This window comes from Caenorhabditis elegans, chromosome I (assembly GCF_000002985.6).
Source record: "Caenorhabditis elegans chromosome I".
Lineage (NCBI taxonomy): Eukaryota > Metazoa > Nematoda > Chromadorea > Rhabditida > Rhabditidae > Caenorhabditis > Caenorhabditis elegans.
Window position 1 is genome coordinate 9531641 of NC_003279.8, and position 26943 is coordinate 9558583.

Sequence of the window (26943 nt, forward strand, 5' to 3'; positions counted from 1 at the left end):
ATTTATACAAAGAATGCAATCTTAAACCGGATTATTTTTCATTTTGATTAAAAAAATATATACAAATTAACAGAGGTCTCAAATAGCAATTGGGGAATTTTTCTAACTTTTCAATATTTCCATTCAAACGAGCATTGTTTTAGATTTTTGTGATCTGAGCTTAATCAATACAAAACAACCAAAAATAATCAAAGAAGTACAATAAAACATTGAAACAAAAAAACTTGGAAAAATTACATATGAATTACGATTTGAATCATTCGTTAGAATAATGTAGCACTGTAGCAAGCCGAAATAAGCTCTGTAAATAAGTTAGGTGAGTTTTAAAAAAGGTTTTGGATAACCAATTAACAATTGGAAGAATAGTGGCTCTTCTAAATATTCAAGAAATAGTCTTAATGTCAATAGTTAATAGTTATAAATTAACAAATAAAAATACTAGATAGATACAAAATAAATTATTCAACCTATGTATAGGCTAAATAATACATTATGTACAGTTTTTAAAAAAACTCACAAAAATGCTGTTGTAATATGAAGTTTAATAGCTTTCCTCATCAACGGATCCTTCACATTTTGATTCTCACTACTCTCATATTTCTCAAAAATTTGATCATCCAAATCTAATTCTGTTTGATGTTTTATGGATTTTCGGCCGAGATACACAGAAATATACAGAAGTTCGAGGCCCATTGTAAATCCAGTGAATATCATCCAAATTGAGAGAAGAGTGTCTTGATCGAAAATTGTCAAAACTCCAACAATAATTAAATATAGTGGAAGTGGAGATGTGGCAATAGTAAACGGTAGATGAATCTCTGTAAATTTCAGTAATGTTTCGTTGATAACTTTGAAGAGCTTCGTATTTTTCAGCGCATTTCTGAAGCCAACTAAATTGTTTATTCAGAAAAATCACTATAGACTTTTTCTTCAACATTAGGTGAAAAACTGATCGTTTCCTTTTCAAGTTAATGAAGAAAATATGATTTTGAAGCTCACATTATCTTATTTGGACTCCAAATATTAGAGTTAATTAGTTTATCTAATTTTTATGTTTAATTTAAAAAAAGCTGTACTTTTAAAACAAAATTAAATTGAAATCTTACCTTTCCACTGCCAATTTACCGAAAGCTCATCATTCTCATTTCGACTCTCATTCGAATAAAAATTCAAATTATTTTCTTTCTCCATTTTTTTTGAAAACTCGAAGAGAAATATCTTTACAACCTGGAATTAAATATAAAATTTAAAAATTATGAAATAACTTTCAATAGTTTCGAAACGATGTGGGTAAAAAATGGAACAAAACTCAAACCAAACAAAGAGTTAGAGGACAATGTAAATAGACATATCGCCGCAAAAAGTTTCTTATCAGTATGATGATTCAGAAAATTATTTCTTGTAAAAAATAATAGTGATTGGAGTGTTTTGCAACCAAAACTAAAATTCAAAATGCTTCCAAAAGTATGCATGTATAAAATGAATATTCCAAAAATGATTTTTATTTCTTCAAGCCACAAAGCGTGCACTCAATTAGTATTATTTTCTGAAATTTACCAAGTCTATAAATTTGGCAAACGGAAGGGGATTTTCTAGCAACAACTTGGCAACTTATAAAAAGCTACTCAACTCAGTCGAGAAGTTGTTGGTAGGTAGTGTGTTATCAAGAAGTTCCTCATTAAGTTCGAAAAAACTTTGCATAGAGGTCCCCGCTGATTTAAATTCCACGGTAAACCCCGACCAATTGTAAGTTGTTTCTGGCACGGCAGTATTGCGCACAACAATATAAATCATTTATTTGAGTTAACTATGTATGTTGTATGTAACAATATAATTTCGCTTGGTAATTTAACATTTTGAGCGAGCTATGAATAAATTGCAATTCTATAGATATCAGTACAAATAAAAGTTAGAAATTATGAATTTCCATGCGGCAACTTCATTGTTTTTGTGGTTGATGGTGTTGCTCACGAAGAGATTCGGTCCAGTTTTTCGTCAATTCCTCTTGCTGAAAAATATTTAAATTTTAATATTCTCTGATCATTGTTCATGTTTTATTGCGTTATTCCCGTGCACATGAAATATCGCCCACATTTGATAATCTATACGAGCTGCCATATAAAACACCAAGATTTTATTTATTTTTCCTTATTCTTGTAACATGAAAATTATACTATTTATTGCAATCATTTTTGTGTGTAATCTCTCGGTGAGTAAAATATTTTACAGTTTTTTTTTCATGAAAACATTAACCGTAACTTTAGCAGCTTTCATTTTTTTCTGACTTCAGAAACAAATTATAAACTGAAAAATGAAAATGAACGATCATAAGCTTTCTTCGTGGGAAATTAGTTAAGTTAAATTAGTTAATTATAGCAAAAAAAAGGTTATGCCTATGTATATTCTATTCTAATACACACTCCGTTTCAGGAAACGAATGGAGCTGACATTCCAATTTGCTTAGTCTGCAGTGGAACTATAAGTATTCTAGAAACCGATGATCAAGCTCGAATTTTGCTGAAACTCGTATGTGACTCAATTGAAAACCAAATCTTTGCAACGGGTTGTCGACATTTGGCACAAGCCATTCATGCAACTCATACTTGGCCAATTCTTAAATTCGTTTTGAACACAGTCAAAGGCCCAATTTGTAGTCAAATTTGCTCGTAACACTGAATCATTAAAATTTTTAATTTTTTTTGTTTGAATATATCAGTTATTCCTATCCCAAACATTACCTGTCTGTCAATAGTCTTTGGCATTCCACCTCCTCGTTTTCTGAACTTTCCATGCTCATCAACATCATCATATCCTTCGATGTATGTATCTGAAAAAATTGGAAAGTTTGTCAGTACGAAATAAGCAACTAAAACTTTCTTGAATATTAAAAAATATTTAGGTAGTTGCGGAATTGAACATCAAATTAACTTATTCTTCTTGTCAGAAACATCCACATATATCATAATTGAAGACTCCAAAACATTTTTCAAGATTTCAAAATTTTAGCCCAAGTTTTGGTAAATTTAAAAAAAAAAAAAAAAAAAAAAAAAAAAACATTTTACAAATTGTGACTTTTTGAGGTATTTTGAGCACTTTTGAAGACTGTTGACAATGTGTGAATAATAATACTTGAAAGGTAATTGAAATATGAACTAGAAATAAAACAATTTTTTTTATATTTGCTATTTACAAATTTCGGGAGTTATATAAATAAATAAAATCCCATTATAATGCATTGATTACCATTATTCCATGGAGGACGGTTATCCATAGTTGACTGGCTTTGACCATTTTGATGAGGTTTTCGGCTTCGAGACCTTTTTCGATCTTTCTCAATACCATCCCGGTGAACATCCTGAAAATTTAAAATTAGTAAAAATTAAATTAAGCGGGTAACTTACATATCGGTCAACGTTTGACATTTTTGAGATGTTTTTGAACAAATAATGAAAAAGAAAGAATGGTGAAAGGATTTCTTGAAAAATATTTTATGTGCTCAAATGCGCAGGATGTATCCATAGAGACAATTCACTTGCTCATGCTTTTCCAAATTGTATAGTCATGAATAATGGAAAAAAGAAAGAAACTTTGAAATGTTGAAGGATAAAAGCAAATACAGCATAGAAAAATACCACATTTTCAGGTATTTCAGGTATTGATTTCTACAAGTTTAATTGATAATAGCAAGTGTTTAAAACAGTTAACTAAAGATTTGAAAACATTTTGAGAAGATTTTTTAATTTTCAAAGATGCAAAATGAGATTCCGGTATTGTGCCTAAATATTTTTTCTTTTTTTTTTGTATTTTGGAATAATGCGATTATTTCAAACGATTTAAAGCACATTCTGCCTTTATTGCATTATGTTATCTGAAATTAGAATCCACGATTAAAAATTATATTTTTTGAAACAGTTCTAAAATGTGGAACATTAAATATAAAGGTGGCAAATTTGGTTTTGTCTCATTTCCAAATTTTCCAAGAATCCAGACAACACAAATTCATTGTTTTCTAAGCTTCACCGATGTTTGTTTAGACGTCGTTGTCGTATCTCATTTTCAATTAGGCGTTTACATGGGTCACCGAGATGTGGAAAAATAAAGAGAAAATGCATGTAATTCCTTGTTTTTAGAGATATGGTGTGTGTGTGTGTGTCTAATGAATGAAATCTGCTGTTTTTGTTTTCACTGATTCATTTTTCACATTAATTTGAAACTACGCTTTGTAAATAGTAGGTCAAAACATTTAACAAGACAATACATAATCTGGAATTTTTTTATCAAGTGGAAATTTATTTATTTTATCAGATTTTTTAAGAATCATGATATTTCTTTTTAAAAAAAGCTTCCAAAATGTACATATGTCTACATTTACACATCCCCTAAATTTCAAGAGGTCGGCAAAAAACAGTAATGGGAAAATAAACTAAAAAGACTTCAATTGAATTTTTAAGTGGAAATTTAAAAAAAAAACGCTAAAACGTCTAAATATCATTGTGAACCTTTTCAGAAATTTTTATTTACAGCCAAAATGTGGTGATAACTTAGTTTTACCAATCATAATTTGACAGTCGACCAAAAAAAATATATCATCAACCAGTTTTATACGTTTTTAATTTTGTTTCTATAACCATTTGTGTTTTAAAAATTCTATGTTTTTGAACATGAAGCAATGCTCAAAATTACTTTAAAAGTGCACGTTCTTGATAACCGAAATGTTGTCACTAATTCAGCCTGCAATTCTTTGAAATGGTTGCAGTATTTTGTGCAATTAAATGTATATCCATTTTCATGATTTTTTGTTAGCTTAAAATATATTCAAGAAATAAATATTAAACCTTCTTCATTTTCTAAATTATGCGTGCAGGTTGTTGTATCTTTCTCACAAAAAACTGTAAATTGTCAAAGAAATGAGATGGGATTGTAAGAAAAGTGGGTTTGCGTGAAGAGATTTGAAGCGAATTGGTGGGAAAAAGCAAGAAAAAAAGAAAATTGTTTCTAAAGTACTCCAATTATTGGCGGGAAATTGAGAAAACCGATCATAAGCTCAAAAACTAGATGCATCCTGTGAAAAATTGTGTGGAATTGAAATAATAATAATGTTAATAATGTGAGAAAAAACTGGGAGAAATTGGGGGAAAAAATAGAGAAAGAGAGACAAAAAATTCATAGTCATGGAATTCATATAAAGTTTAAAAGAACATAAAAAAGCAAATGAATGAGAAAGAAAAAGCCTATATGGTGCTACAGTAACCGAATGAAATTTTTGATGGGATGTGAATATTTGGGAGACAATACTGTACTGTACATAGAGAGAGACCAAAATAATCGAAACTTAAATGGGATGGAGAAAAAAATGAAATTCAAAGACCCGCTGTTTATATCATATTTTCTCGATTTCAGAGTTCTTAGTGGAGGAGGTGAAACTTTGAGAGAGTACAATATTCATTTAAAAAAATTAAACTTAATAAGCTGGGGTTTCTACTCTTGGTGGGACCGTGGAGACGACGTTGGAGAAGATGCTGGAGATGGCGTCGACGTCTCCGCTTGAGAGTTCAGACCTGAAATTATTTATTCATTAAAATCAAGGCTTAAAAATTGTTCAAAGATTTTTTAAATATTGTATATTGCAATAAACCTAGGCACCAAGTCAATTAAGCTATATTTCAAAAGTTTTTGAAATTTTTAGTTTTTGAAAGTTTTAAGATTGAGTTGTGTGAAAAATGATCTGATTTTTTGAAAATTATTAAAATCTCCAAAAAGCTTTCAGAATGTTTTTTGCATCTAAACAACCTTAAAATCACTAAAATAATGTAAAATCCGGATTTAGAGCAGCTTGACATGCTTGTATTTGAAGGAATGCTCTGAGAAATTTCAGTTCAACGTTTCAAATAAGACTAGGCTTTCTAGTTTTTCCCCATATTGGTCAACTAGAATTGCTTTTACATGTTCAATAAGTTATAAGAAAGTGTTTCCCATCAACTATACGAACGGATCAAATCGGCAATTTATCATTCGGTGACTTGACTCCGGGAGCAGCGCTCCTTTTTTGGACAAAAACTGAGTGACGAAGAACACGCGGTTTAGAAAAACGAGCACACTAATCCGTGGGGTCAATGAGGAGACACTTACTTCAGTTTAAGCCCTTTTTCGTTGCCTTTGACGTTTCGAACAAAATTATTACATAGAAAAGAACTCCTCTTTCTGAGCTAAAACATTTGAAAAGGATCTAGAACTTAAGTGTAGACCCTCTTTTGTTAATGCCTATCTAGAAGCTGTAGCTACTGAACTTTCCCCTTATAATGTGTATCAGAAAACATACACCTATTATCAGTAAATATGGGATGATTAGTGCATTAAATAGCAAAAAAACTGAGCGTCACGACAGGATAACAACTTTAAAATTAAGAGGATTACGTTTCGACTTTTCTTGTTCATGTACAAGCACGCACGGTGTTCAACTAGCTGTCAATCATTCGGAATACCCAAAAAAAGAATGATAAGAAAAAGCAGACAGGTTGCCATGTAACAAAATGTAAGAAAAGTGTATTCACCTGCTCACCTCACCTGCTTCATTTGGAGGAGTTGTTTGTGGTGCCAAAAGTGCAAGTTGTTGCCCTTGAGCAGCTTGTTGGGCTAGAAGTTGGAACATGAATGGGTGCATTGTGTGACGGAACAAAGTTGGATCCAATCGTGCCATTACTTCCATTTGTTTTTTCATTGCGTTTTGGAACAAGCTTCCCGTTAATAGATTTTCGTCTGATGATGGTGGAGAATCCTAAATAAAAAGATGTTTGCTAGGGGTTACCATTATTCATCATCTTGAACTAAATTACTTCACTTTAACAACTTTATGAAAAATATAAGCTGCCAAAAGGCACTGCTGTATGCTTCAATGTATCTTCCAAGTACAGTAACCCATGCCTAAACTTTACAATATGACCCCCTGATCTCCCATCAATTCCTTAATGTACTTTATGAAAATGTATAAAACCATCATTCAATCATGTTTGTTGTTAAAGCGGCACAGTTTTGTCGGCTGCTTCACACTCACCTCACAAGTTTGCACATACACACATACAAATGATTCATACTAGTTTACATCTCTATAAAATGTGCAGAACAAGATGAAGGGAGAGGAGGACTCTTTATTTGCCCCTACTAAACATATAATAGTTTTTAAGTCCATTTCGTAAAACTGTTAGAATAAGAGGGAAGATGGGGAAAACTATAAAATCTGTACAATGTATTTTATGATCTAAACTTTTTTGCTCTCACCTTCTTTGATGAATCGTCATCTGAAGTGACATCGGCAATCGACCACATTTTTGGTTTACGCTTCGGACTTTCAGAATCATCATTTGGAATTGGGGATACTAGTTCTTTCTTCGGTGTTGTCAACTCATCTGATCCTCCAGATCCTCCCGAAGGCGTTGGTGATGCTAGATGTGGCTTTCCGAATAGGGATTCTCCTTTTCTTTCGGAATTTATGGATGTTGAGCTTGATGGACGGTTCATGTCATCATCATCGTCGTCTTCATCGTCATCACAACCATCGCCTCGTCGATTTTGTGGTGACCAAGTCATCTTGTTCTCCTTCTTCAGTCGTCTTCTGGCGTTAGCAAACCATGTCGAGACCTGTAATTAAAAATATAAATTTCAAGCTTCGGCTTTGTTTTTCGGGCTAGAGTTTATTTTAATAAAATAACTTCAAAGTTTTGGTTCAAACAATTTTAAAATCTAATTTTTGGCGCCAAGGTTGTGTGTTGTTGGTCTATTGCAACAAAATCAAACAAGTAGTAGCCCTATTTGGTTTGAAACATTTCTCGTATTGTGTAAAGAATGTCTCTCGAAACACATTAATTAAGCGGGGTACGAGGTGTCATCATCATCGCTTATCGCCTCTGTACATCTTTTGTTTCTCGCCCCTCTTTTTTTGGCATCGGTCAAAAAAGGAGACATTTGCCCCCGGGGTTTGATGGCCGGTGAGTGGCTAATGTTACAATAACACTGCGGGAAACACTGTCTACTACATTTTACAACAATATTTTTTGTGGTATTTGTAATTGATGACTAGAGGCGGCTCTAAAATCCCGTGTGAGCTAATAAATTGAGCAAATATTGTGGAGTAAATTACGAGATTACGGTTGGTAATAGGCTATTACGGCTATTAAATCATTTCACAGTGTTGCATTTACTAATTGTTGTCAAAACAAGAAATAATACAACATACCTGTGTAAGTGTCATTCCTGTACCAACTGCCAACATAACTTTATCAGCTTTTGATGGATATGGATTCTTTCTATGAGAATGAAGCCAATCTTTGAGTGGTGCAGTTGCTTCTCGTGTTGCATTTCTTTTCTTGATTCCATCTAAACCATATGGATGATATAAACGATGAGCATCACTGAAGAACATGGGCATCGGTCCTGGCCCTCCACCTAATAACATTTCTGGTTTCAGATCTGCTGGAATTCCATGTGGAAACATCGGAACTCCGGGGAAGCCAGCAAGAGTTGCTTGTTGAGCGGCGGCGGCGGCTTGAGCTTGAGCAGCGAGAACTTGAGCCATGGCAGGATGGAAATGAAATTGACCTAAAAGGTTTGGTGGCAGAATTCCGCGAAGTGCATCCGGAGCTGAAGTGGGTGGAGCAGGAGTCGTTGTTTGTGGTGTTGTGGGCTCTTCCATTTTGACCTGGAAATGGATTTACTTTTCTAGTCAGGTGAAGTGAAGGTATCCAAACGAATAAATCTGACATTTGGCATCTAAATTTTTTGGAAGGAAGTATTTTGAGACTGTGTTCAAATGTTGTCTAATCTAAGATTTATGTAAAAATTGGTAGGAATCGAAAACGAAAACCTTGTCCAAGCTTTGACAACTTCTCAACTGCAATTTTCTATATTAGACTTGCACCCCCCTCTTCCTTCACTTTGACAGTTTATATCTCAGTTCTTTGTGGTTTTATTAAAAAACTTCAAACGGACAATTTACTTGCAAAATAATTTTCTATGTTTTGGTTGTATAACACTTTTTGATAAAGCTGAAGGCAACCGAGATATAAACCGCCAAGCAGTGGCGGTGCAAGGTTAACATGGCAATTGGAAAGAGCAGGAAGTTGACTCCAAGTGTCAAGAAGGACAAAAATGAAATAAATAAATGTAAGAACACTACTTGAGAATATAGAAATTATAATTTAGCTTATTAAACTTATCGCTTAAAAACTGACCTGATTGGCAATAGGAATCATTGTGATGGTGTAGTAGAAGTAGATGTGTTGATCTCAGTACAAGTGCAGAAACAATAGTTGATAAGTATGATTATTTATGATCTGAAGAACACATTGATATCAGTTATAATTCCAGAGCAGTTTTTTGTTGAAAAAGATAGACAGAGAGAGTGAGAGAGAGGCAGAGAGGCGACGAAATCAAGAGGGAGCAAAGGAGGAGCGATTCAGTGATAAGCATAGAAGAGAAAGAGAAAAGGTTTGATTGATAATTCTTGAAGAAATTGAGATGATGTAGAACTATGTGGGACCTTATGTTCAACAACTTGTTGAGCAATCTCGATTTTCTGCAGATGCCCGCCCGGGGCCGTGTGTGTCTCTCTCTCTCTCTCAAGTCCCGCCCACCATCCAATAGACATGGAAGCCACAGGGCGGGGCCTGGAGAGTAGGGAAAGAAATTGAAGAAGCGCAAAAAACACGTGCGAACACGTAGATTTAACAAGATAAACCGGAGAAATTCACGAAGAGAAACGGAAAAGAATCGGAGTAAAGAGAAGTAGAAGAAGATGATGATGAAGGATACAAGAATCGAACGGAAAGAAAACAAATTGATGATATGGCAACTAAAAGAGATTGAAAGATAAACAATTAACCGTTCCAGCTAATGATTGTAAGAATGATGATGGTTTTGATATCTTACTATTTCATTGTTTAGTGTTATTATTTCCAAGTTTGATTCTAGAATTGTTATTTTTGTGCAAAAAAAATCTTTCGAACCTAATACCTCTCTACCTCTACCAATTATCAAGTTTGGGAATGAAAATTAAGAAATACAAGAACCAAAAATCTCAATAAATGTATTCACAAGGACGAAGAGCAAACAAGTTGTAAATTTGCTGGCTGGCTCACGAATGGAAACTGAAAATTGAAGCAAATAACGGGAAGAGGAAGCTTTGGAAGGATCATTGCATAGAGTTTAATCCGAAATATTGGCAGGATGAAGAGAAAAAAAGTATAAACATTTGAAAGTTAAAAAGTAAAACGACGGAAAATCTAGAGAGTACTATCAAATGACCCGAACACACAATGGCGCCACGAACAAAAAAAGGACAAAGGAGAAGAAGCTGAAATCAGTGAACTTAAGTCAAGAATGATACATCGTAGAAGCAATTAGGTAATGGTCAGAACGGTTTGTAGGGGGACAAGAATTGAGAGAATAGAAGTTTAAAATGGCATGTCTCTTGTTGTCCGAAGCGGGGTGTAAAGAAGTGTAGCTGCTGGATAGGGGGCGCCGGCGAGAGTAAGTGGCCAACGATGGCGCTGATGACGATGATGAAGAAAAAGAAAATGGAGAAGAAAAAGGTAAAAAAAGAGGACACGGTGTAATACATTTACTATTGTGTCAGTTATTGTGTTAACATCTCTCTTTGGGTCATTCGATCATTTAGTTATTACAACATGTAACAACAACACATATATAGTAACATAAAGTTGCAACAAAAAAAGTTCAATGGCGGAAGTTTGTACTAATACAGGAAGATGTAGGTACATATGAGCCAAACAAGACAAAAAGGTGTATGGTAGGGAGATTGATGTCAAACGATGATGAGAAAGCGATGGAGGAGGAGTCATTGGGCGGAGTCAATCGCCGGGGGAGGAACACGGGAGGTAGGAGGGTGTAGACATGAGGTCGCGGCACAATTTATGAGGAGCTGGAGCCAGAAGATGATGAAGCTGTGGAATTGAAGTAGAAGAAGCAACTAGTTAATGGGTTTTGGTGCTTTCCAGAGAGCGGTGTTGTTTTTTGTGAAAACACTGCTCACTTTTTTGTTAAATACATGGAATACGGTAGTGGTTGCAGAAAGGAAATACTTGGAGGTAATTAACGGAAAAGTTAAGCGTTCCGTTTAATCGAAAAAAGCGGGAGAAGAGTTGAATTCGACGGTGAAGAAGAAGTTGAATGTACCCAAGAGATTGAAGAACATTTGTTGATTTTTAAGAACTTCCAAAATAGTGGTTTTCCTAACTCATAAATGGGGTATTTTTCAACGAAGAAACTTGAAATGATCCAAACACGCAAGGCTTTTCCCTTTTAAAAGTTTAAAAGCTTCAAGCTAAAAACATTTGGTATAATTTTTAGGGATTTTCTTTGCCGCCGTTGTTTTTTATAGCTTTGTCACTAAAAAAATTTAAAGACCGTTAATCCAGAAAAATCAAGAGCAAAACCTGCTATCATAAACTTTTCATCGCGTTTTTTTATGAAAATGAAAAGTTTCTATATTGAATTTACTACTTGAATACCGAGCATTCGGATTATTACTTTGTTTTAACCAAGAGCAGATATAGAAAAATTGTCTGCCAGTATACAACTCTATTAAAGTTGCAATAATCTCTATGATACCCATAATATAAGTACGAGAGTGTTTTTGAATACATTGCCATATCTATAATTACAGTTCTTATTCTAACAGCTGGTAGAGACACCTTCTTGCCATTGTACCAAAACACATCGATCAACTCATACATCATGACACGTGTCTACAAAAAGGGGCATGAACTGGAAGAACTTTAGCAGGTGGGATATTTCAGATGGTACAACAATATATCTTAATCTGATCTTGCTATATAATATGGAAATTTATGTCATGTTATATACGTGGAACAGTAACCCAACTGTTAACATCGTCAATACCTGTAGTAGGAATTGATGAGATAAGACTGATACGCGGGACGATATATATTCATAAAAGTTGGTATTTACGAGAGGGAGAACAATCTAATATCACATTGTTTTTGCGCAAAGGAACATGAATTGCCGTTGTCGAAAAACGATGTATGGAGCCGAGGGGCGCAAAAAAAGTGAAATTGTGTGTTTTGTGTATGTTTCCTGTACACGAAGAGCGCGAGGAAAGAAATGTTCAAACACTTGACAATCCGTGTTAACGATATGTTTGTCTCAGATTATCGACGCTTAACACAGTCAGAGTGATGGGAAAGTGAGCATTATCGTTCGCTCGTTGGCACCACAACTTGTATTAGATGATCAAACTACAGTAATTGAGCACAAAAAGTGTTCTGTACCAATTGAAAATTTCAAACTAAAAATTATGGAAAATGATTCGGATGATTCAAATCTGCTTTGATGTCATTATCAACCGGAAAAATCGAAATGATTGTGTCCGTTGACGCAGCTCACAGGAAATGTGCACTTGCACAATGCGTGTTTCCGGCAGTAATGGTGGTGTAGATATTGAGTTTATATCCAGGTAATATAATTTCCGAAATAGATATTTGACATTTAATCACTAAATTTCCGCTTCATATATTTTTTCTGCAGGGAAATGATGTTTCAGAAAGCTCTATTAAATTGATGGTGAAATTTTTGAAAATAGAAAGAATTAAAAATTTTTTTTCAGAATTATAATTTATAAATCTAAATTTCTCCTGAAAACGTACTAAAAAGGAAAACTCGATAGGTTTGCCAAAATTCTTAAAGGCACTACAATCATTGTTTTAAATAGGTCTCGACACGAAAGACAAAATTTGCAGTATTAAAGCGGGAAAATAGAAAATAAAAACATTCTTCAAAATTATTCATTTTATCTAGTTTCTTCATTTTCAGAAATTTTTAGTTTTTAAATGCAAATTTATCTCTAAAAAATCAAATCTTTCAACAAAAATTCGCAATAATTTACAAAAGTATTTAAAGGCACATAGTATAAACTTTAAAACGGGTTTCGACACGAAAGGAACTCGTTTTGAAAATTTATTCGAAAAACATGCTTCTGAATATTTATTTGAAGTTAATATTTTTGTTCTGCTTTTTAAATACCGTTGCTTTGATTTTATTTGATTATTAAATTTTTTTCAGAAAAATACGCTAGTGCTACGACAACGACATCTGCCGCATGTGCGACGCAAGCCAGGAACTCTGATACAAATTTAAAACACGGTAAGTCGATTCACATATTTTAAAAAGCAAGGCAGGACACCAGCCGGACAAACATGGGTCCACTATGTTGAACATGATGCGCCACCACCACCGCCAGCAGCAAAAATGCAAATGAGAACACATTAATTTGAGAAAACATATGCCCTCAAAGAAGGAAATTGCTTCAAAATGCGCAAATATCCGTAGTGTCCTAGAAATTGGAAAACTGGAGAAAGAGGTTGAGCTCGATTACAAGTGGTTTCGACACTGAAGAAAGATGAAGTGTGTTGGTGCGAAATAACTGATCGCCGTTTCGTTTGTTATCCACTTTCTAAGATACCGTCTTTTTAGTGATATTCTACAAAAGATTGCCGATATACTTTCTAACAAGAGGCTCTCTTTTCAATATTTGTATGCTTCAAAATGTGGGTGCGGAAAAGGGTCAACACCTGTCTGTAATCGAGACTGTATTACCTGTCCAGTCTACGTGTGTGCACATACACGCGGCACAAATCTGCTTAATTAGCAGGCGGCACCTATGGGGATATCGATAGATGGTAGGAAAGGTTCATGTTGTCTGGATATGTGGCACCAGTGTTATAATTAAACGATTAGCTGGAGAGAGACATCTTATTCCGGCAACAAGTGTTCTTATTTGAATCCCATGAAAGGTCAGGGTTGAGAGTTAGGGATAAACCTACTTAGTGTTACAGGTACCTAATTAAGACCATTTCGGAGATGGAAATATTTTGACACTGGCGTGCGACACCTCGTCTTATCGTACAATTTGATCTTCGAATGGGAGTGTGTATGTGTGTGATTCGTCTTGTTTCTAATTGCCCGCAGAGTTGTGTTGACATGATGGCTATCTTTTTTAAATTAGAGAAATTGAGTGAAAACTCAGGAAATTGTGATGTCAGGGAGACGAAAGGTTTACTCGGTGAATCGAACTGATATTGTCCCAGCTCACAGGAAACGAAACAAAAACGGGTTTCGCTATCTTTCTAGATAGAGCGGAAAAGGAAATAGGACAAAAATGATATCGAAAGCTCAAATCCAAGTTTTTAAATTTCTCATATTACGGGAACACAAAATTCTGAGAATGCGTATTGCACAACATATTTGACGCGCAAAATATCTCGTAGCGAAAACTACAGTAATTCTTTAAATGGCTACTGTAGCGCTTATTTCGATTCACGGGCTCGATTTTTGAAATGAATTTCTTTTCGAATAGTGACAACGATATTTTGTAATTTTTAAGTTTTTTTCTAATATTTTATCGATTAATAAATGATGTCCGTAAATCGACGCAAACGCTACAGTAGTCACCGAATGAATTACTGTAGTTTTCGCTACGAGATATTTTGCGCGTCAAATATGTTGTGCAATACGCATTCTCCGAATTTTGTGTTTCCGTAATATTCCCCCTGAATATTATGATTTTATTGCTCCACGAGCTCACAGATATTCCCGAACACGCACAAATTGTGTGGAAGCGATAATTTTCTCAGGTGTCAGGTGTCGGCACAGGCAACGACACAACATGGTCTAAGAAGCGATGTACGACAACCTGGGGCGCCTGTCGCCCTCCCCTCTTGCTTGATTTCGCCACGCCCCCCGCAACCGAAACGACGTGTCGTAATTGATAAATTGCAGGTCGTTTCATGTCAATGTGTTAGTGTTTTGAGAAATGTGAATGGGGTTGGAAGCGAGGATATTTGATGTCCGAGATTGTTTATAATACCGACACGCAATGTTTTGTTTATGTTTCTGATTCGAACTGACATTGTACACCGCAGGGGAAATAATCGCTGTCATCAGTTTCTAATGCCCTTCTCTCCAATTACCACTACTAACGGAAAGGTCAGCCAAAGGAGTGAGAAGGGTCCGAAACAGGAAAAGAAACACGCGTTGTGTTTCATAATCTTGACCCGATCATCTGCCAAGATCTGCTGTAATGGGGAGCAGTTTTGATAGGCAGCCTTGCGCAACATTTTTGATTGACCCCCCTACTACTCGTTGACATCTTCTTCTAGTCTATCTACACACTTCCAAACTCTACTTGGAATGTCATGGAAAGGGTATGAACGAAAGGAAACGAAAACACTTCATTATCCAGTTAAGCGATGTCAACAGAAAGAGAAAGACCACTCGGCGTGTGAACACAGTGTCTACACCTGCTATGCCTACAGCTATCTATTACGGACCCTCTGTTGTTTAAATGGCTTGCAAACAAAAGGCGAGAAGGCATGTGATGAGTGTATATTGTGTGGATTAAATAGCATTTCTATCTCGCTCTCGATATATCGTTTCTACTATATGGCTCAACACATCATCAATGCGCAGTTTATTACATTACGCAACTTGGGAACTGTTGTGTATGTGTGTTTGTAAGAGAGCTCATCGCATAAATCCACCCAGTGAGGTCATATGGAATGGTGTCATAAATTGGATAAGCGAGATGAGAAGAGCTCACTTTGTTATGACACCTGGAATATTAAGTGAGAGAACAATATACAAGATTTTCGACCTTTGACTCTGGCAATGCGATAGTTTTCACATACCAATACATTTTTCAAATAGTGAATTGATTCTGATCAAATATAAAAGTGAACTAATTAGTTCCTTCAGTGGGAATATCTTTGTCATAATTGGGTCTGACAACTCCCGAAGCTTGAATGACCAAATAATTCAGAAAAGCTTGAGCATGATGATCCTCAAATCGAGCCGACCATATGTCTCAGCTTGTGTGACGGTAATTTACAGCTTATGGTCGATTATTGGGATGTGGGTGACATTTTCCTAGAACATGTGTGTGGGCCATCACAAAAAAACGTGTTGGTTCAGATCGGGGTGGATAAACCAGAAGCAGCCAGGACACAGACAAATTTATAATTTACAACTTTCACGGAACCATCCACAAGCTGCGCTTTTTTCGTGGAAAAGTGTGATGATTTGTTCGATTTCCGGATGTATAACTAGTTTTCCTGTTACCTATCTATCCTACTACCGGAGCAGTAACGATTGATATACGATCGAAAGGTGACAATATCAGCTGCCCCGTACTGACACGTGGAGTGGTAGAGTCACTTGTTGGTATTATTAATTGAATAAAATAACTTGAATAGTCAATGTTATATCTTAGAAGACATAAGAAAATACTTGGCATAAAGATGACAAGAATGTTCATACAGAAACAAAAAGTTCATGAATGTTGTTCTTAACATTATCTAATCGCACGAAGTTTTTATATGAAAAAGTAATATCGTGGGAAATCAAAACTGAAATGTCGTGTGGGAAGAGTTTGATGAAAAACGTTTTCTGTGAGAAAGATAGTTGTCAGTCACATTTCAAACATAATGTTTTATAATAATGGACAAAATGGGGGATCAAACCAAACTCATTCTCTGCAATAAAAACTAATATGATTGACAGGTGAAGCCTACAATGAGTTTGCGCGCACCGAGACGGTCCAACGCTGATGGTCTATCGGAGAACGTTCTCAAAGCGATTCTGGAGCCAGCAGCAGCGTATATGGTAATAAATTTGTGTTCTAAAAGGAAAGGACGCAAGAACATATTTTTTCAGGCAGAAACACAAAAAATGAAGGAAGAGGGGAATGAGAATGGAGGCAGCGAGAACACAAACATTGATCGTGAGTGAGGAGTTTAATGCTTTATAATCATAGGCTTCGTCGTTGACTATGACAACGACGATAAAGATGCTTTTCAATCATAAAACAACGATAAAACATAATTTTTTGAGAACAATTTTTGTGTTTTCAGAACGAAACCAGCTACTTCAACAAGCATCTCAACGTGGAAGTATCGGAAGTTTTCTGGATACGACTTCATTATCGACATGTAGTAAGGTACCGTAATTTAAAAATTAAAAGTGTTTTCTTTGTTATGTTTCAAAAATTTTAATGTTTTTCAAATTAAAAGTTGAAGCATGAAAAAATATTAAAAATCTTTCCGAATGTTTTCTTAAAATTAACAAAATATGTCATAAACCCCAAGATCCATATCACCAGTTACCGTAATCCACGAAATTTGATACCAGCAAAAACCAGCGAGAACATGTGTCTAGCAGGGAAGAAGCAAGAAGTAGATGTGATAGCTATTCTCGCCTGGGAGGGTGTCATATCATGTCGTCTCAGCCAACATCAGAAGTACTGAAATCGGACACCTTTTCGCGCCCATCAATAGCAGAGCAGACAGAACCCCGATAGAGAGTTGATGAGCTTTCCATTTGCTAGGCGCGAATAATCACACTTTTCGTGTCATTTTCTGTGTTAGCCACTGCTCCGAACAACACAGAAAGAGTACACGTTGGTCTCGAGATTAATGATAATGGCTAATGAGAAGGAGTCAGAATGAGGGGTGAGCAAATGAAAAGAGAGTCGATGGGAAGGGGGCCGAGCACCTCGTAAATCTTGTTAATAGCTAGGTCGGGACAGAGTTGAGGAGGGCGAAAATATGTTGGACATTGGTTATCATTTGTTTTAGGAAGAGATATGGGTTGTCCACCACCAGAGCACATCATCACTCCTACAAGAGATTTTTTTAATTGATTTCTTTTGCAGTAGACCTACTGTAAAGGTTCGTTTGAACCACCGTATATGGTGAATAATTGAAAGCTAGATGCCTAGTAATTGTCCCATACAGACACAAAAACACGAATCGCTTAGAAATGTGTCCCAAATGTTGCCGTTTTTCTTTCGTCAGACATGTGTTTTCGAGCAACATTCAATTTTATATGAGCCTAGAAGAAGTTGTTGGAGAGTCGGAGGGAGGGCTTACGATTGAGTTTTTGAATAGCTACCAAAGAATCTAAAATCCATTATCCATATAAATATCGAATTACGAGAGCACACGATGAGCAAAAATATTCTTAATTCTTCCTCTCTAGGTCCTTCTCCTATGCTTCTTCTCCCTGACGGCGTGTGAAACACAAGAAGAGTGAGTTGAATAAACAAGGTATACGGTAGATGATGAAGAAAAAGAAGTAGTAATAGATGAATTCTTTTCATTGGGCGCTTGGACACACACATTTGTAATGCGCTATGAATACTCGTGTCATTCTCCGAAGTCGTAGTCGCCGGCTGGTTCCAGGACTGGGCGGGGGTACTGTAGTGTGTCTGTACTAGATACCTTACTAATCGTTGTTCAACTACTTATAAATAAGATGATGACTTCTATAAACGAAATGAGGTGAAATTGAGAATAGAAGAGCTGGTTATAATTCTCATCGATGCATATGTATCTTGATAATTAACTGAAACATAATTACAATGGCCGCTGACACGGGACCGGTCCTCGGGGAATTCAAAGAGCACATGAAACCGAATTGACATTTAACACGAAAATCGAGAATCTACTGATATTGTATAAATTAACATGTCAAATGGAACGAAAGAAGAACATATAGACGTGTGTCATAACTAGACTTCATTTCTAGAGATGAAGTATCCGAAAATCGCCTCTGGGCAAGAAATGCTCCAAAATTCTCAAGTATTTAGTGAATATGAGAAAGGAGCAGTGAAGTGGCTCAAGTATTACGACCACCTCACCTGGTATCGGAACACTATTGACAACCATTTGGAGATCCAAGAAATCGTCTGTAATTCTTATGAATTGTCTACAGTAACTATTTAGTGGGAATTTCCAAATACATTACAGTACTTTCAATGCTCATATTGCTTTTCCAACTTTTATTCGTGCGATCATGGAAAACATTGGCGGCAATCACTGAACCATTTAGCAATGAGAATTCTCGGCGTTCTCAATTCGCGCAAAAGGAGACCATCCGCGTGGGACACCGCCGCAACGAATTTCCTTTACTGACTTTAAGATTCTCCCGGTTTACGACATGCTTTTGCTCCATTTTATCACATTCTCAGTTTCGAATCGAGAGCGGTGGTGGCGAGAAGATGATTGATGCGTACAATGATGCGGGAATGTGTGGCACTCAGGACAACACATACTGCTGCACACCTCTCCTCCTTCACTCACAACACTAACACATCTTGCAACTAATCTATCCGGTGTGTGGGTATGTGCGACTTCTCGTATTAAATCGACTCGAGGCTCCCGATAGGTGTCTGTTCTCAACCACATGTTCGTGTTTTTCCACGGATGAGGCACACTTGGCCTGATTGATCGTCTTGTAATGAAGAGCATAGCATCTGAACACAGTTTTCTTTTCTCTGTCATTTAACGTCACTCTATGAGAAGACAAATGACACAGATTCTCGAGTTGATAATGTGACTTCAAGCATGGAAAAAGGTTGATCAAACAATTGAGAAATATTGAATGATAAAAATACAGATATATTTATGATAACATATGTCTCTCATGGGGTGACGACTTATCAGTAGGATATACGTCAATCAGTGACCGGACCGACCTGTCGGTATAGCGTGTCAGATTGCATGTGCGACTCGATATTCCCTCGCCAGAGACAGATGTAAACATAAACAACTGCTTTTCTCGACGAACTACAGTATTCCTCCTTTCATCTATATCCCATACTGCCACAGATTCACACATACACAACGTATGTTCCTGACTGCATGGCGATGATTTGTTGTGATGTATCCAATGTGGCTATATGAGTGACAAGAACACATGACGCTTCGATATGATGATCTTGTTGAGAATGAGAAGAGGGGGCTCCTAATTGACTAGACGAATTCATTTCACACAGTATCTACGCTCACCTCAGAGTCAAGTGGTGTTTGTGTGGTCACAAACGCCCGGAGTCATCATCCGCTAATAATATAATGTGCTCAGCTCGCTTCTTCATAAAGTGTTGATGTGAGAAGGGTGTTTGTATTGGTTTTGTCATTAACCAAGCCATATGGTTACAATGTGCGAATAAGTGGAGCAGCTTAGAAGAGAAAAACGAAATGAAGAAAGAAATTTGATAAATGTGGCAAGAGTTGATGATGATGATGATGGGAAGGTCTTCATTCACCTACCTGCACCAATAACAATTAGAAGAAGTATTGGTTTTTTGATTTACGACTTGACCACTTTCCAAAGCTACCACCTATATGAGATGCACTAGATGGACAACCGATCGAAACAATTTCGGTTTACACAATTGGGTATTCGGATATATAAATTCGGATTCAGACCAATTATATGAATCCGAAAACGATTACCGTACTAGTCTATATGTGTTCGGATGTGTGTTTTTTGTAACGACGCGCACGCTCAAGGGGGCCCAGAAAACTGCACCCGGTAGCGCAGAATAAGGAAAAATAGTAAATTACCAAATGTCGGTGTGTCTTTTGACCGGTTCACTGTTTGCGCCTATTATTAAGAAATTGGCGAAGGAGATGCGCCTTGAAAAATGAGTGTGAACCTAGGTAGAACGTACGTCCTTGTAAACGGAGGGGACAGCGGTTTTTGTAAATTGACGATTAACTGTCTTTCGCGGTGAGCATGAAGAGTTATAGTCCGAGGTCAATTCTTCTATGGAGAATTGGAAAATTAGAATAGGGATCGTCTTTTATGCTTAAGATTCACAAAGAACCGATATTAATTCTCTTGGAATCCTACAGTATACTTCATCTAAACCAGGATAAATCCAAAAAACCTAAAAATGTTTTTATCCTTGTGACATTGAGACTAATCTTGTTAAATTCCAAACATGCGAACACTATTATATGTTTTGTCACAATTATTTTATTCACCTAATTCCCAAAAAAGAAGGCGAAGAGACGTCGTTGTCGGATGATCCTATTGAAATGAGTTCTCGCGCACGATTCTTCTCAATCTCAAGAGTGACTAGTATAGATGCGAAGAAGTCTTCGTCTACGACTTCTTAAATATGTAAATCTTCCCACGATCCTTCACAACTCGTGTCGAAGTGTGAGGAGGAAACGGGATATATCGTCTATTTTTCTATTATTCCTTCTTGGAAGAGTATTTGTGACCAGATTAGCCAGTCGGATTCAGATTCAGATTCACAAGATGAAGTCACAACAGGGGGCCCGCCGTCTTCATTTCATCTCGCTTCAATGAAATCTTGATTCACAGATGTGTGGAATCGGGACCGCGGTGGTGTTTTGAGGTGTCACAACAGATTAGATGATTTCAAAAGGAAACGAGGAATATGGAGAAGAGAGCATATTGGGTTGTCTATATTTCTTAATTGTTTTGAGGAGAACGTTATGTGCCGCGCTTCCGATACATGAAAGGCGACCACTATTGACTATTTGTGTGCTAAGCAGGAAACGGTAAATGGTTGGGGCTCGATAAGCGGATCGGCAACGTATTGGCTGTTTTCTAGGTACAATGATTGACAAATTGAATAGGGACCTTCATAATTTCAGTCTGAACGAAGTTAGTTTTGAGAAGATTTACCACAATTGTTTTAATAACATCATAATCTACATTGTCACAATAAACATGAGATTAATTACGTCATAAATATGTAAACAGAGATCTCAATCTGACAATAAAGTTCCCCTGAGGATGACACGATTACTGTACCAATTGCGTAATAAATAAGGTACTCAACTCTCGTTTGATCTTGATCGATCTATCTCTTTACATTTTCTCTGTGAGCTGAAATACGGTACAGTACCACATACAAAGAAAAGTATAAGTATCAAATCTAAACAGTGGCTCTTTGACACGCCAGAAGCGATTTCTAATATTTACTTTAATATAATTCAATTCAAGGTGCGGGTAGTTAGAAAGTCAATTTATGTGTGTGATAAGTGTTAAGAGATGCCCATCACAAGAGTGGTAGAGCAAATAAAATTTTGATATGATTTGTCGATTAGCGACGATGCGAATTGAAAAAGAGCAGTAGCTGCATGTTTGTGATTAAGCCCACCCGTGTCGCTCGGCTGACTTTTTGGCTGTGGGAATCAAGTTTCAATTCAAACATTCCCATGGTAGTTGTAGTACAGTTCCTAGTCTTACAATTTTAGGCGTTAATTGGTAGTTGGGTTACTGTAGCCATACATATATGAATAGAAAGTGGGGGAGTGTTATGTCGGTGAAAAGTTGTCGAACAAGATGCGCTGGTTGGTTTTTCGCACCTGTCTTCTCTATGGCGTGTGTCGATCGCAAAATGACAAGTGCGTGTAAAACACGGGTTACGGTAGCCGATGGGAAAAAAGTTTTGGAATGTGAGGGAATTAAAATGACATGAAAGAAGAGTTGACAGAGAGATGAGCGCATGTACGAATATGTGTATGATCTAGTTTTTGTTCTTCTATCCGACAATGTGTCGTGAATGGAGGAGTGAATTACAGCTGTTGAAATTAAGGTGAACATCATACAGACAGGGAGGTCGGTTGACGGGATTCGATAATGGAGGGTAAAAGGTGGAGAATGAACTAATGGCTGGGTTGTCGAGTATTGATTTATGAAATGTTCAAAAGTCGAAAATAGACTCACAGATTCAGAAAATACAGGAGAGAAACATAGAGTTGTGGAATATAGATACTTGCTGTTTCCCTCGAGCTTTTGTAAATTACTGCCCAAGAAGTAGTAACTAGGATCAGAATTTGACAAATCTGAGTATAGCTTGCGCCCAAAGTTTCATCATAACTTGTTCTCTTTTAAAATTTTGCCAGAATTCTGGTTTCTATAAAATCAGAGCTTCAAGCTAATAGTTTCCAAAATAATTTGATTTTCAGAGAAGTCTTCACTCATCTCGCCTAACATTATCCGACTCCAAAGAATTTTACAAGACAGTCGGCTGCCGTTGGATTCGATCAGTTCGTCATGGTGATGTGTCAACGGTGAAAAAAATGTTGGAGGAAAATGTGAGTTTGTTATTTATTTACTGATTAGAGAGAAATTTGTAATTTTAATGCACATTCTGATTATTTCAGTCCGAGTTGGTAAACTATGCTCCGACGTATGGTCCTTTGGCGCTTCATTTGGCAGCAGCTCGTTCTGATCGATCAATCATATTGCTTCTATTGGCAAAAGGTGCGGAAGTTGATTCAAGGGATGCGGTGAGTTCTGTATTCATTCAATAGATACATATGATCATCGGCATCTTCAGGCAGGCTACACGTGTCTTCAATTGGCAATTCGACGAGGCAACCAATCGTTGGCCCATTTTCTGATCTTGCAAGGTAAAAATAGTGAACGAAAGACTAGATCAACATATGTTTTCGATGCCATTCAATATCATTATCATCATCCTGTGGGGGGTTTTTCAATGTTATAGGTGGGTGGACTACTGGGATTACGGTAGCTTCTTCTACACACTCAACACCGACTCGATGCGATGTTTATCATAGCACTTAACAAGTGCGAGAATCGTTGAATCTCTTAGTACTCAAGTGACGACTATCATCAGGCACTACGGTAGTTTTTAGATTGGTGTGAATCGTGTATAGGTACTCCACAATTGACGTGATATCTAACCATCGAAGACACCGACTTGATTACACAGATTAACAGAAAGGAAGAAGCCGCCGATGCTCTCTCTCTCACTGTATTCATTGTGCGCGAGAAAAGAGTTCGCCATTTTGCAGTGTGAATCGAAGAGAGACTCGTTTATTTGTCTGATTAATTGTGATCAAGTGCTGATTATCGCGCTCAACTCGCAGAATCTAATGATGATGATGCACTTGAGAAGTTGTATTGCACGGGTGTGGAACCGAAGAACGAGATGGATGATACGATTTATATTAGTGATCACAGGAAATGGGAGAGCAATTAGGAAATTGAACAGTGTCAAGGGACGTTTTCGAGACATTTTAAATAAAAATGAGAAAACTATGTAAGGATAATCGTGTCAAATACAAAAATCTTAATGGAAAAAGTGAAGTTTTCATTGAGACTGTAACGGTTTCCTAGACCTTTTCCAGCATTCTAAGTACTTTCTCAAAGTAGTTTAAGTAGACGAAGGCAAACTATCAAACAATCCCATTCGAAAGTAGTTGAAATTGGGAAAAAGCGCGAAAAGCCGGATGAAGAATTAAAAAAAGAAAGGAGTAGGGCGGACCGCAGAGGTTCGTTTTTTCTTCATCCGACGTCAATTCATCTACCCCACACACACTCACCAACCATGCCGATAGATTATGTGTGAAATGGCTTACGGATTGAAACGACAACGGCGGATGCATTTCACACACACACACACATACACCTATCCATTCTTCCTAGAGTACATTATAAATGGTTAAGTCACGCTCAGATGCTGTTCCATAATGTAAATTGTCACCTTTCCATGTAAAGACAGTCAGATATAATAGGCTAATTAGACGAAAGGGAATATGAGTATGAGATTCATACTTTTCCTGCCTTAAACTGACTAATATGTGTTATTTTTTGTTTCAAAATGACAATTGCATGTCAATCCAAATCGGTCTCGAGCAGAACCACATAAAAGAAGAAGAAAGCATCTGTCGCGGTTGTGTTGGGTAACAATACAGGGGCCTTCCGCCACCTCATCCATCACATTTTTCTCGCCTACCAGTGACCAAGATCATCGTTTGATGAGTCATTAACGCCTACTCGGTAAATCAGATACAAGAAATGAATGGCAAGGGGTCGAGAAATCGTTTCGTGACTTCTGCAATTTCTCTTGTTTCCAAAGCTGGAAAACGGAATTTTATTTGAGAAAGTATTACCCCAACCCTGAAATTTTGCGATTTTTGCGTCAAAGATACGGTACCCGGTCTCGGCACGAAAAGCTTTTTGTTCTTTTTAATGTTAAAACTTGTGCACTGTAATTTCGAACTTTAGTTGCTGCGGAATTTCCCGTGGCTCTTCATAGTTTTTTGGCACATAAATCGTGAGAGAATCTAGGAAAAATCGATGAAAATTTCACAGAAAAATAGTTGGAAACTACAGTACCCCCTAAAGGCGCACATTTTTTATGCATATAAGAAAATATTGTCGTTTCGAGACAGAATGCGGTATTTTTGGAAAATCTCGCGTTCGAGTAATATTTTTCCAATTCAAGTTTTGCTACAAAAAACGTTGAAATGAATTTCCTATAGTATTCCAATGAGTTATCGTTCTTGTAACTGGTTACGTAATGCTCATATAACTCTATTGTACTTGCCATTCCCTATTCACCTGACACATTATTACAGGAGCCAACATCGAACTCATCGACCCTGATGGCCGTGGTATTATCGATTATGATGGTTGGAGTGGAGAAGATCAACGATCTGCCGAAAAGCATTTTTATGGTAAGCATCATTTAATAGATTCCAGAGAGATCATTCTATTTCGGCACACAATGTTTACCTTTCTAAAAAAAGTTTTTTCAACAAGTACTAAATACAGTACTCCACGACGACCCTGTCTCGCGTATTTACAGCTGTCAAAAGAAAAGAGTTGGCAGCTTTCTCACTGTATGTGTGTGTGTGTGTGGGGGGGTTGAAGAGAGCTTTCCTGTCCGCGCATTTACATTTTAAACACACGTTAAATGTTTGTGGCGTCTCTTTTATTTTCCCACTTCCTCTGTGTGTATGTTTGGTGTCAAATCGAGATTTGATCGGAACTTATCAGGCGCTCCTGGTGTCTGTGTGTGTGTGAATTCAAATGTATACACAGTCGTTGACAGGTGTAGGTGCTTTATGAGATCTGGTAGTCACTTACCGAATTTTGATTGAGTTTTGTAAGACTTACAGGGGATCTACCTCAGAGCTGGGACCAAAATAAATTCGGACAAAAACAATCAAGTTTTGGTTTTGATTTTGCACCACAAAACAAAAATTGAACTTTGTGAACAACCAAAAAACCAAAAAAGTCAAATTTCGATTTGTTTTGAAAACTACAGAAAGTGCGTATTTTTTGTTCCAAAAAATCAAATTTTCGTAAAATACCAACAAAAAAACTACAAACGTCCCAGTTCTGAAGCCATGATCTACCACTATTAAAAGTTATTAAAGGTGGAGTAGCTTTATTGGGAATTTTGCTTCAAAAGTATTAAAAGTTAAATTGTTCATTCTTCTGGCTCAAAATGGCAAAGCCCTAGTTATTTGTATCTATTTCCAACCAAAGTTTGATTTCAGGTAAAATAATTCTTCGCCCAAAAGCTCATTCATTTGTCGGATCTCCATCATCAATCTCTATGAAAAGCTCGAAATCTACTCGTACAATGAGACCATCTTCTACACCAAACGACTCGATGATTTCTGAATATGAAAGTTCGAATTTGAAACGAAATGAAAAACAACGAAGCTCGTGGATGTCATTTTTCAAATCACATACCATCTTCGGCTCGAACTCAAAATCATAGACATTTCATTTTACTACGTGTTGTGTGCAATTAATGATTTTTTAGGAATATAAAATTTTTATTTAAAACATCAAAGCAAAAAACAGAAATACAACAGGTGTCAATACCCATATACAAAAGGTTCATGCATTACCATCTGCCATATCATTAGACTCTTCCGACATATTAACGCGCCCACTGAGTATTGTTTTGATTGAGGGAGGCAACATAGAAGGCGACAACGAGAATGAGATGAAGTGACCCGTAAGCATTGGAAAGCAGGCCGACAAGAAGTCGATAGGTAATCGCTCATCTCTTCTTCCGATAGGCCAATCAAATCGATCCGTGTAAACACACCGGATGCATTCATTCATAGATTACTGTCTCAATGTTTGGACTTGTTTGACTTTGTTTTATGGCGGCATTATGGGAAAGGGAATGTGTTTTGGGAGATTAGAAAGATTTGGATTTTGGGTCAAAAGGGACCATAGAGACATTGAAAAGACTACGAGATTAGCTTGAATGTGGTTGATATTTTATGATATTTTTAGAAGTTTTAAAACAAATTTATT

At 36.6% G+C, this 26943-nt stretch overlaps 5 protein-coding genes and 18 non-coding genes across 23 annotated transcripts; 5 read left to right on the plus strand and 18 right to left on the minus strand.

Annotated features, from left to right (window-relative positions):
* Nucleotides 1–23: 23 nt before the first annotated feature.
* Nucleotides 24–1229, minus strand: C41G7.8 (DUF3278 domain-containing protein). The gene is made up of 3 exons (NM_001375108.2): nt 1107–1229; nt 518–818; nt 24–301 (listed from the first exon to the last, which is right to left on the minus strand). The coding sequence occupies exons 1-3, from the start codon at nt 1189–1191 to the stop codon at nt 124–126; spliced, it is 564 nt and encodes a 187-aa protein (NP_001361900.1). The 5' UTR covers nt 1192–1229; the 3' UTR covers nt 24–123.
* A 551-nt stretch (nt 1230–1780) lies between these two features.
* On the minus strand, nt 1781–5100 carry C41G7.7 (uncharacterized protein). Its single transcript, NM_001375109.1, has 4 exons — nt 3402–5100; nt 3244–3355; nt 2739–2827; nt 1781–2008 (listed from the first exon to the last, which is right to left on the minus strand). Exons 1-4 carry the CDS (start codon nt 3420–3422, stop codon nt 1940–1942), a joined length of 291 nt encoding a protein of 96 aa, NP_001361847.1. The 5' UTR covers nt 3423–5100; the 3' UTR covers nt 1781–1939.
* C41G7.15 (Saposin B-type domain-containing protein) lies at nt 2162–2697 on the plus strand (the record flags this gene model as incomplete). Its single annotated transcript, NM_001264196.2, has 2 exons — nt 2162–2209; nt 2431–2697. The coding sequence occupies 2 exons, from the start codon at nt 2162–2164 to the stop codon at nt 2668–2670; spliced, it is 288 nt and encodes a 95-aa protein (NP_001251125.1). The 3' UTR covers nt 2671–2697.
* 21ur-15380 lies at nt 3635–3655 on the minus strand. Its single transcript, NR_050393.1, has one exon.
* irx-1 (Putative iroquois-class homeodomain protein irx-1) lies at nt 4825–9326 on the minus strand. Its single transcript, NM_060132.7, has 5 exons — nt 9225–9326; nt 8231–8692; nt 7276–7635; nt 6565–6775; nt 4825–5558 (listed from the first exon to the last, which is right to left on the minus strand). The coding sequence occupies exons 1-5, from the start codon at nt 9243–9245 to the stop codon at nt 5479–5481; spliced, it is 1134 nt and encodes a 377-aa protein (NP_492533.2). The 5' UTR covers nt 9246–9326; the 3' UTR covers nt 4825–5478.
* Nucleotides 5206–5504, plus strand: C41G7.13. Its single transcript, NR_050394.1, has one exon. It is a non-coding gene; the product is annotated as an Unclassified non-coding RNA C41G7.13 (non-coding RNA).
* On the plus strand, nt 7891–8030 carry C36F7.14. The gene has a single exon (NR_050395.1). It is a non-coding gene; the product is annotated as an Unclassified non-coding RNA C36F7.14 (non-coding RNA).
* Nucleotides 9327–9527: 201 nt separating the features above from the next.
* C36F7.10 lies at nt 9528–9583 on the plus strand. Its single transcript, NR_050396.1, has one exon. It is a non-coding gene; the product is annotated as an Unclassified non-coding RNA C36F7.10 (non-coding RNA).
* A 2505-nt stretch (nt 9584–12088) lies between these two features.
* C36F7.8 lies at nt 12089–12311 on the minus strand. Its single transcript, NR_050397.1, has one exon. It is a non-coding gene; the product is annotated as an Unclassified non-coding RNA C36F7.8 (non-coding RNA).
* Nucleotides 12312–12759: 448 nt separating this feature from the next.
* Nucleotides 12760–12909, minus strand: C36F7.26. Its single transcript, NR_050398.1, has one exon. It is a non-coding gene; the product is annotated as an Unclassified non-coding RNA C36F7.26 (non-coding RNA).
* Nucleotides 12910–13092: 183 nt separating this feature from the next.
* swah-1 (ANK_REP_REGION domain-containing protein) lies at nt 13093–26458 on the plus strand. Its single transcript, NM_060133.7, has 9 exons — nt 13093–13173; nt 16588–16689; nt 16741–16807; nt 16938–17023; nt 22818–22946; nt 23016–23141; nt 23192–23264; nt 25239–25337; nt 26166–26458. The coding sequence occupies exons 2-9, from the start codon at nt 16600–16602 to the stop codon at nt 26390–26392; spliced, it is 897 nt and encodes a 298-aa protein (NP_492534.1). The 5' UTR covers nt 13093–13173; nt 16588–16599; the 3' UTR covers nt 26393–26458.
* On the minus strand, nt 13549–13767 carry C36F7.23. The gene has a single exon (NR_050399.1). It is a non-coding gene; the product is annotated as an Unclassified non-coding RNA C36F7.23 (non-coding RNA).
* Nucleotides 14950–15078, minus strand: C36F7.21. Its single transcript, NR_050400.1, has one exon. It is a non-coding gene; the product is annotated as an Unclassified non-coding RNA C36F7.21 (non-coding RNA).
* On the minus strand, nt 15149–15421 carry C36F7.16. The gene has a single exon (NR_050401.1). It is a non-coding gene; the product is annotated as an Unclassified non-coding RNA C36F7.16 (non-coding RNA).
* Nucleotides 15568–15711, minus strand: C36F7.12. The gene has a single exon (NR_050402.1). It is a non-coding gene; the product is annotated as an Unclassified non-coding RNA C36F7.12 (non-coding RNA).
* On the minus strand, nt 17202–17344 carry C36F7.15. Its single transcript, NR_050403.1, has one exon. It is a non-coding gene; the product is annotated as an Unclassified non-coding RNA C36F7.15 (non-coding RNA).
* Nucleotides 17357–17470, minus strand: C36F7.11. Its single transcript, NR_050404.1, has one exon. It is a non-coding gene; the product is annotated as an Unclassified non-coding RNA C36F7.11 (non-coding RNA).
* Nucleotides 17612–17760, minus strand: C36F7.22. Its single transcript, NR_050405.1, has one exon. It is a non-coding gene; the product is annotated as an Unclassified non-coding RNA C36F7.22 (non-coding RNA).
* C36F7.24 lies at nt 18371–18580 on the minus strand. The gene has a single exon (NR_050406.1). It is a non-coding gene; the product is annotated as an Unclassified non-coding RNA C36F7.24 (non-coding RNA).
* C36F7.19 lies at nt 19481–19626 on the minus strand. Its single transcript, NR_050407.1, has one exon. It is a non-coding gene; the product is annotated as an Unclassified non-coding RNA C36F7.19 (non-coding RNA).
* C36F7.20 lies at nt 20452–20581 on the minus strand. The gene has a single exon (NR_050408.1). It is a non-coding gene; the product is annotated as an Unclassified non-coding RNA C36F7.20 (non-coding RNA).
* Nucleotides 22164–22305, minus strand: C36F7.17. The gene has a single exon (NR_050409.1). It is a non-coding gene; the product is annotated as an Unclassified non-coding RNA C36F7.17 (non-coding RNA).
* On the minus strand, nt 24162–24378 carry C36F7.18. Its single transcript, NR_050410.1, has one exon. It is a non-coding gene; the product is annotated as an Unclassified non-coding RNA C36F7.18 (non-coding RNA).
* Nucleotides 26459–26943: the final 485 nt, after the last annotated feature.

Excerpts from the sequence above, each read along its gene's own strand:
- C41G7.8 (NM_001375108.2), bottom strand. The coding sequence starts at position 1,191 with ATGGAGAAAGAAAATAATTTGAATTTTTATTCGAATGAGAGTCGAAAT. Across the intron at positions 819-1,106 it reads GGTAAATTGGCAGTGGAAAG|AGATTCATCTACCGTTTACT; the intron begins GTAAGATTTCAA and ends TGAAATTTACAG. Across the intron at positions 302-517 it reads CATATTACAACAGCATTTTT|AGCTTATTTCGGCTTGCTAC; the intron begins GTGAGTTTTTTT and ends ACTTATTTACAG.
- C41G7.7 (NM_001375109.1), bottom strand. The coding sequence starts at position 3,422 with ATGTCAAACGTTGACCGATAT. Across the intron at positions 2,828-3,243 it reads CCGTCCTCCATGGAATAATG|ATACATACATCGAAGGATAT; the intron begins GTAATCAATGCA and ends CAATTTTTTCAG. Across the intron at positions 2,009-2,738 it reads CAAAGACTATTGACAGACAG|CAAGAGGAATTGACGAAAAA; the intron begins GTAATGTTTGGG and ends AATATTTTTCAG.
- irx-1 (NM_060132.7), bottom strand. The coding sequence starts at position 9,245 with ATGATTCCTATTGCCAATCAG. Across the intron at positions 8,693-9,224 it reads TGATTCCTATTGCCAATCAG|GTCAAAATGGAAGAGCCCAC; the intron begins GTCAGTTTTTAA and ends ATCCATTTCCAG. Across the intron at positions 7,636-8,230 it reads CAGGAATGACACTTACACAG|GTCTCGACATGGTTTGCTAA; the intron begins GTATGTTGTATT and ends TTTTAATTACAG.
- swah-1 (NM_060133.7), top strand. The coding sequence starts at position 16,600 with ATGAGTTTGCGCGCACCGAGACGGTCCAACGCTGATGGTCTATCGGAG. Across the intron at positions 23,142-23,191 it reads AAGTTGATTCAAGGGATGCG|GCAGGCTACACGTGTCTTCA; the intron begins GTGAGTTCTGTA and ends CGGCATCTTCAG. Across the intron at positions 25,338-26,165 it reads TGCCGAAAAGCATTTTTATG|GTAAAATAATTCTTCGCCCA; the intron begins GTAAGCATCATT and ends GTTTGATTTCAG.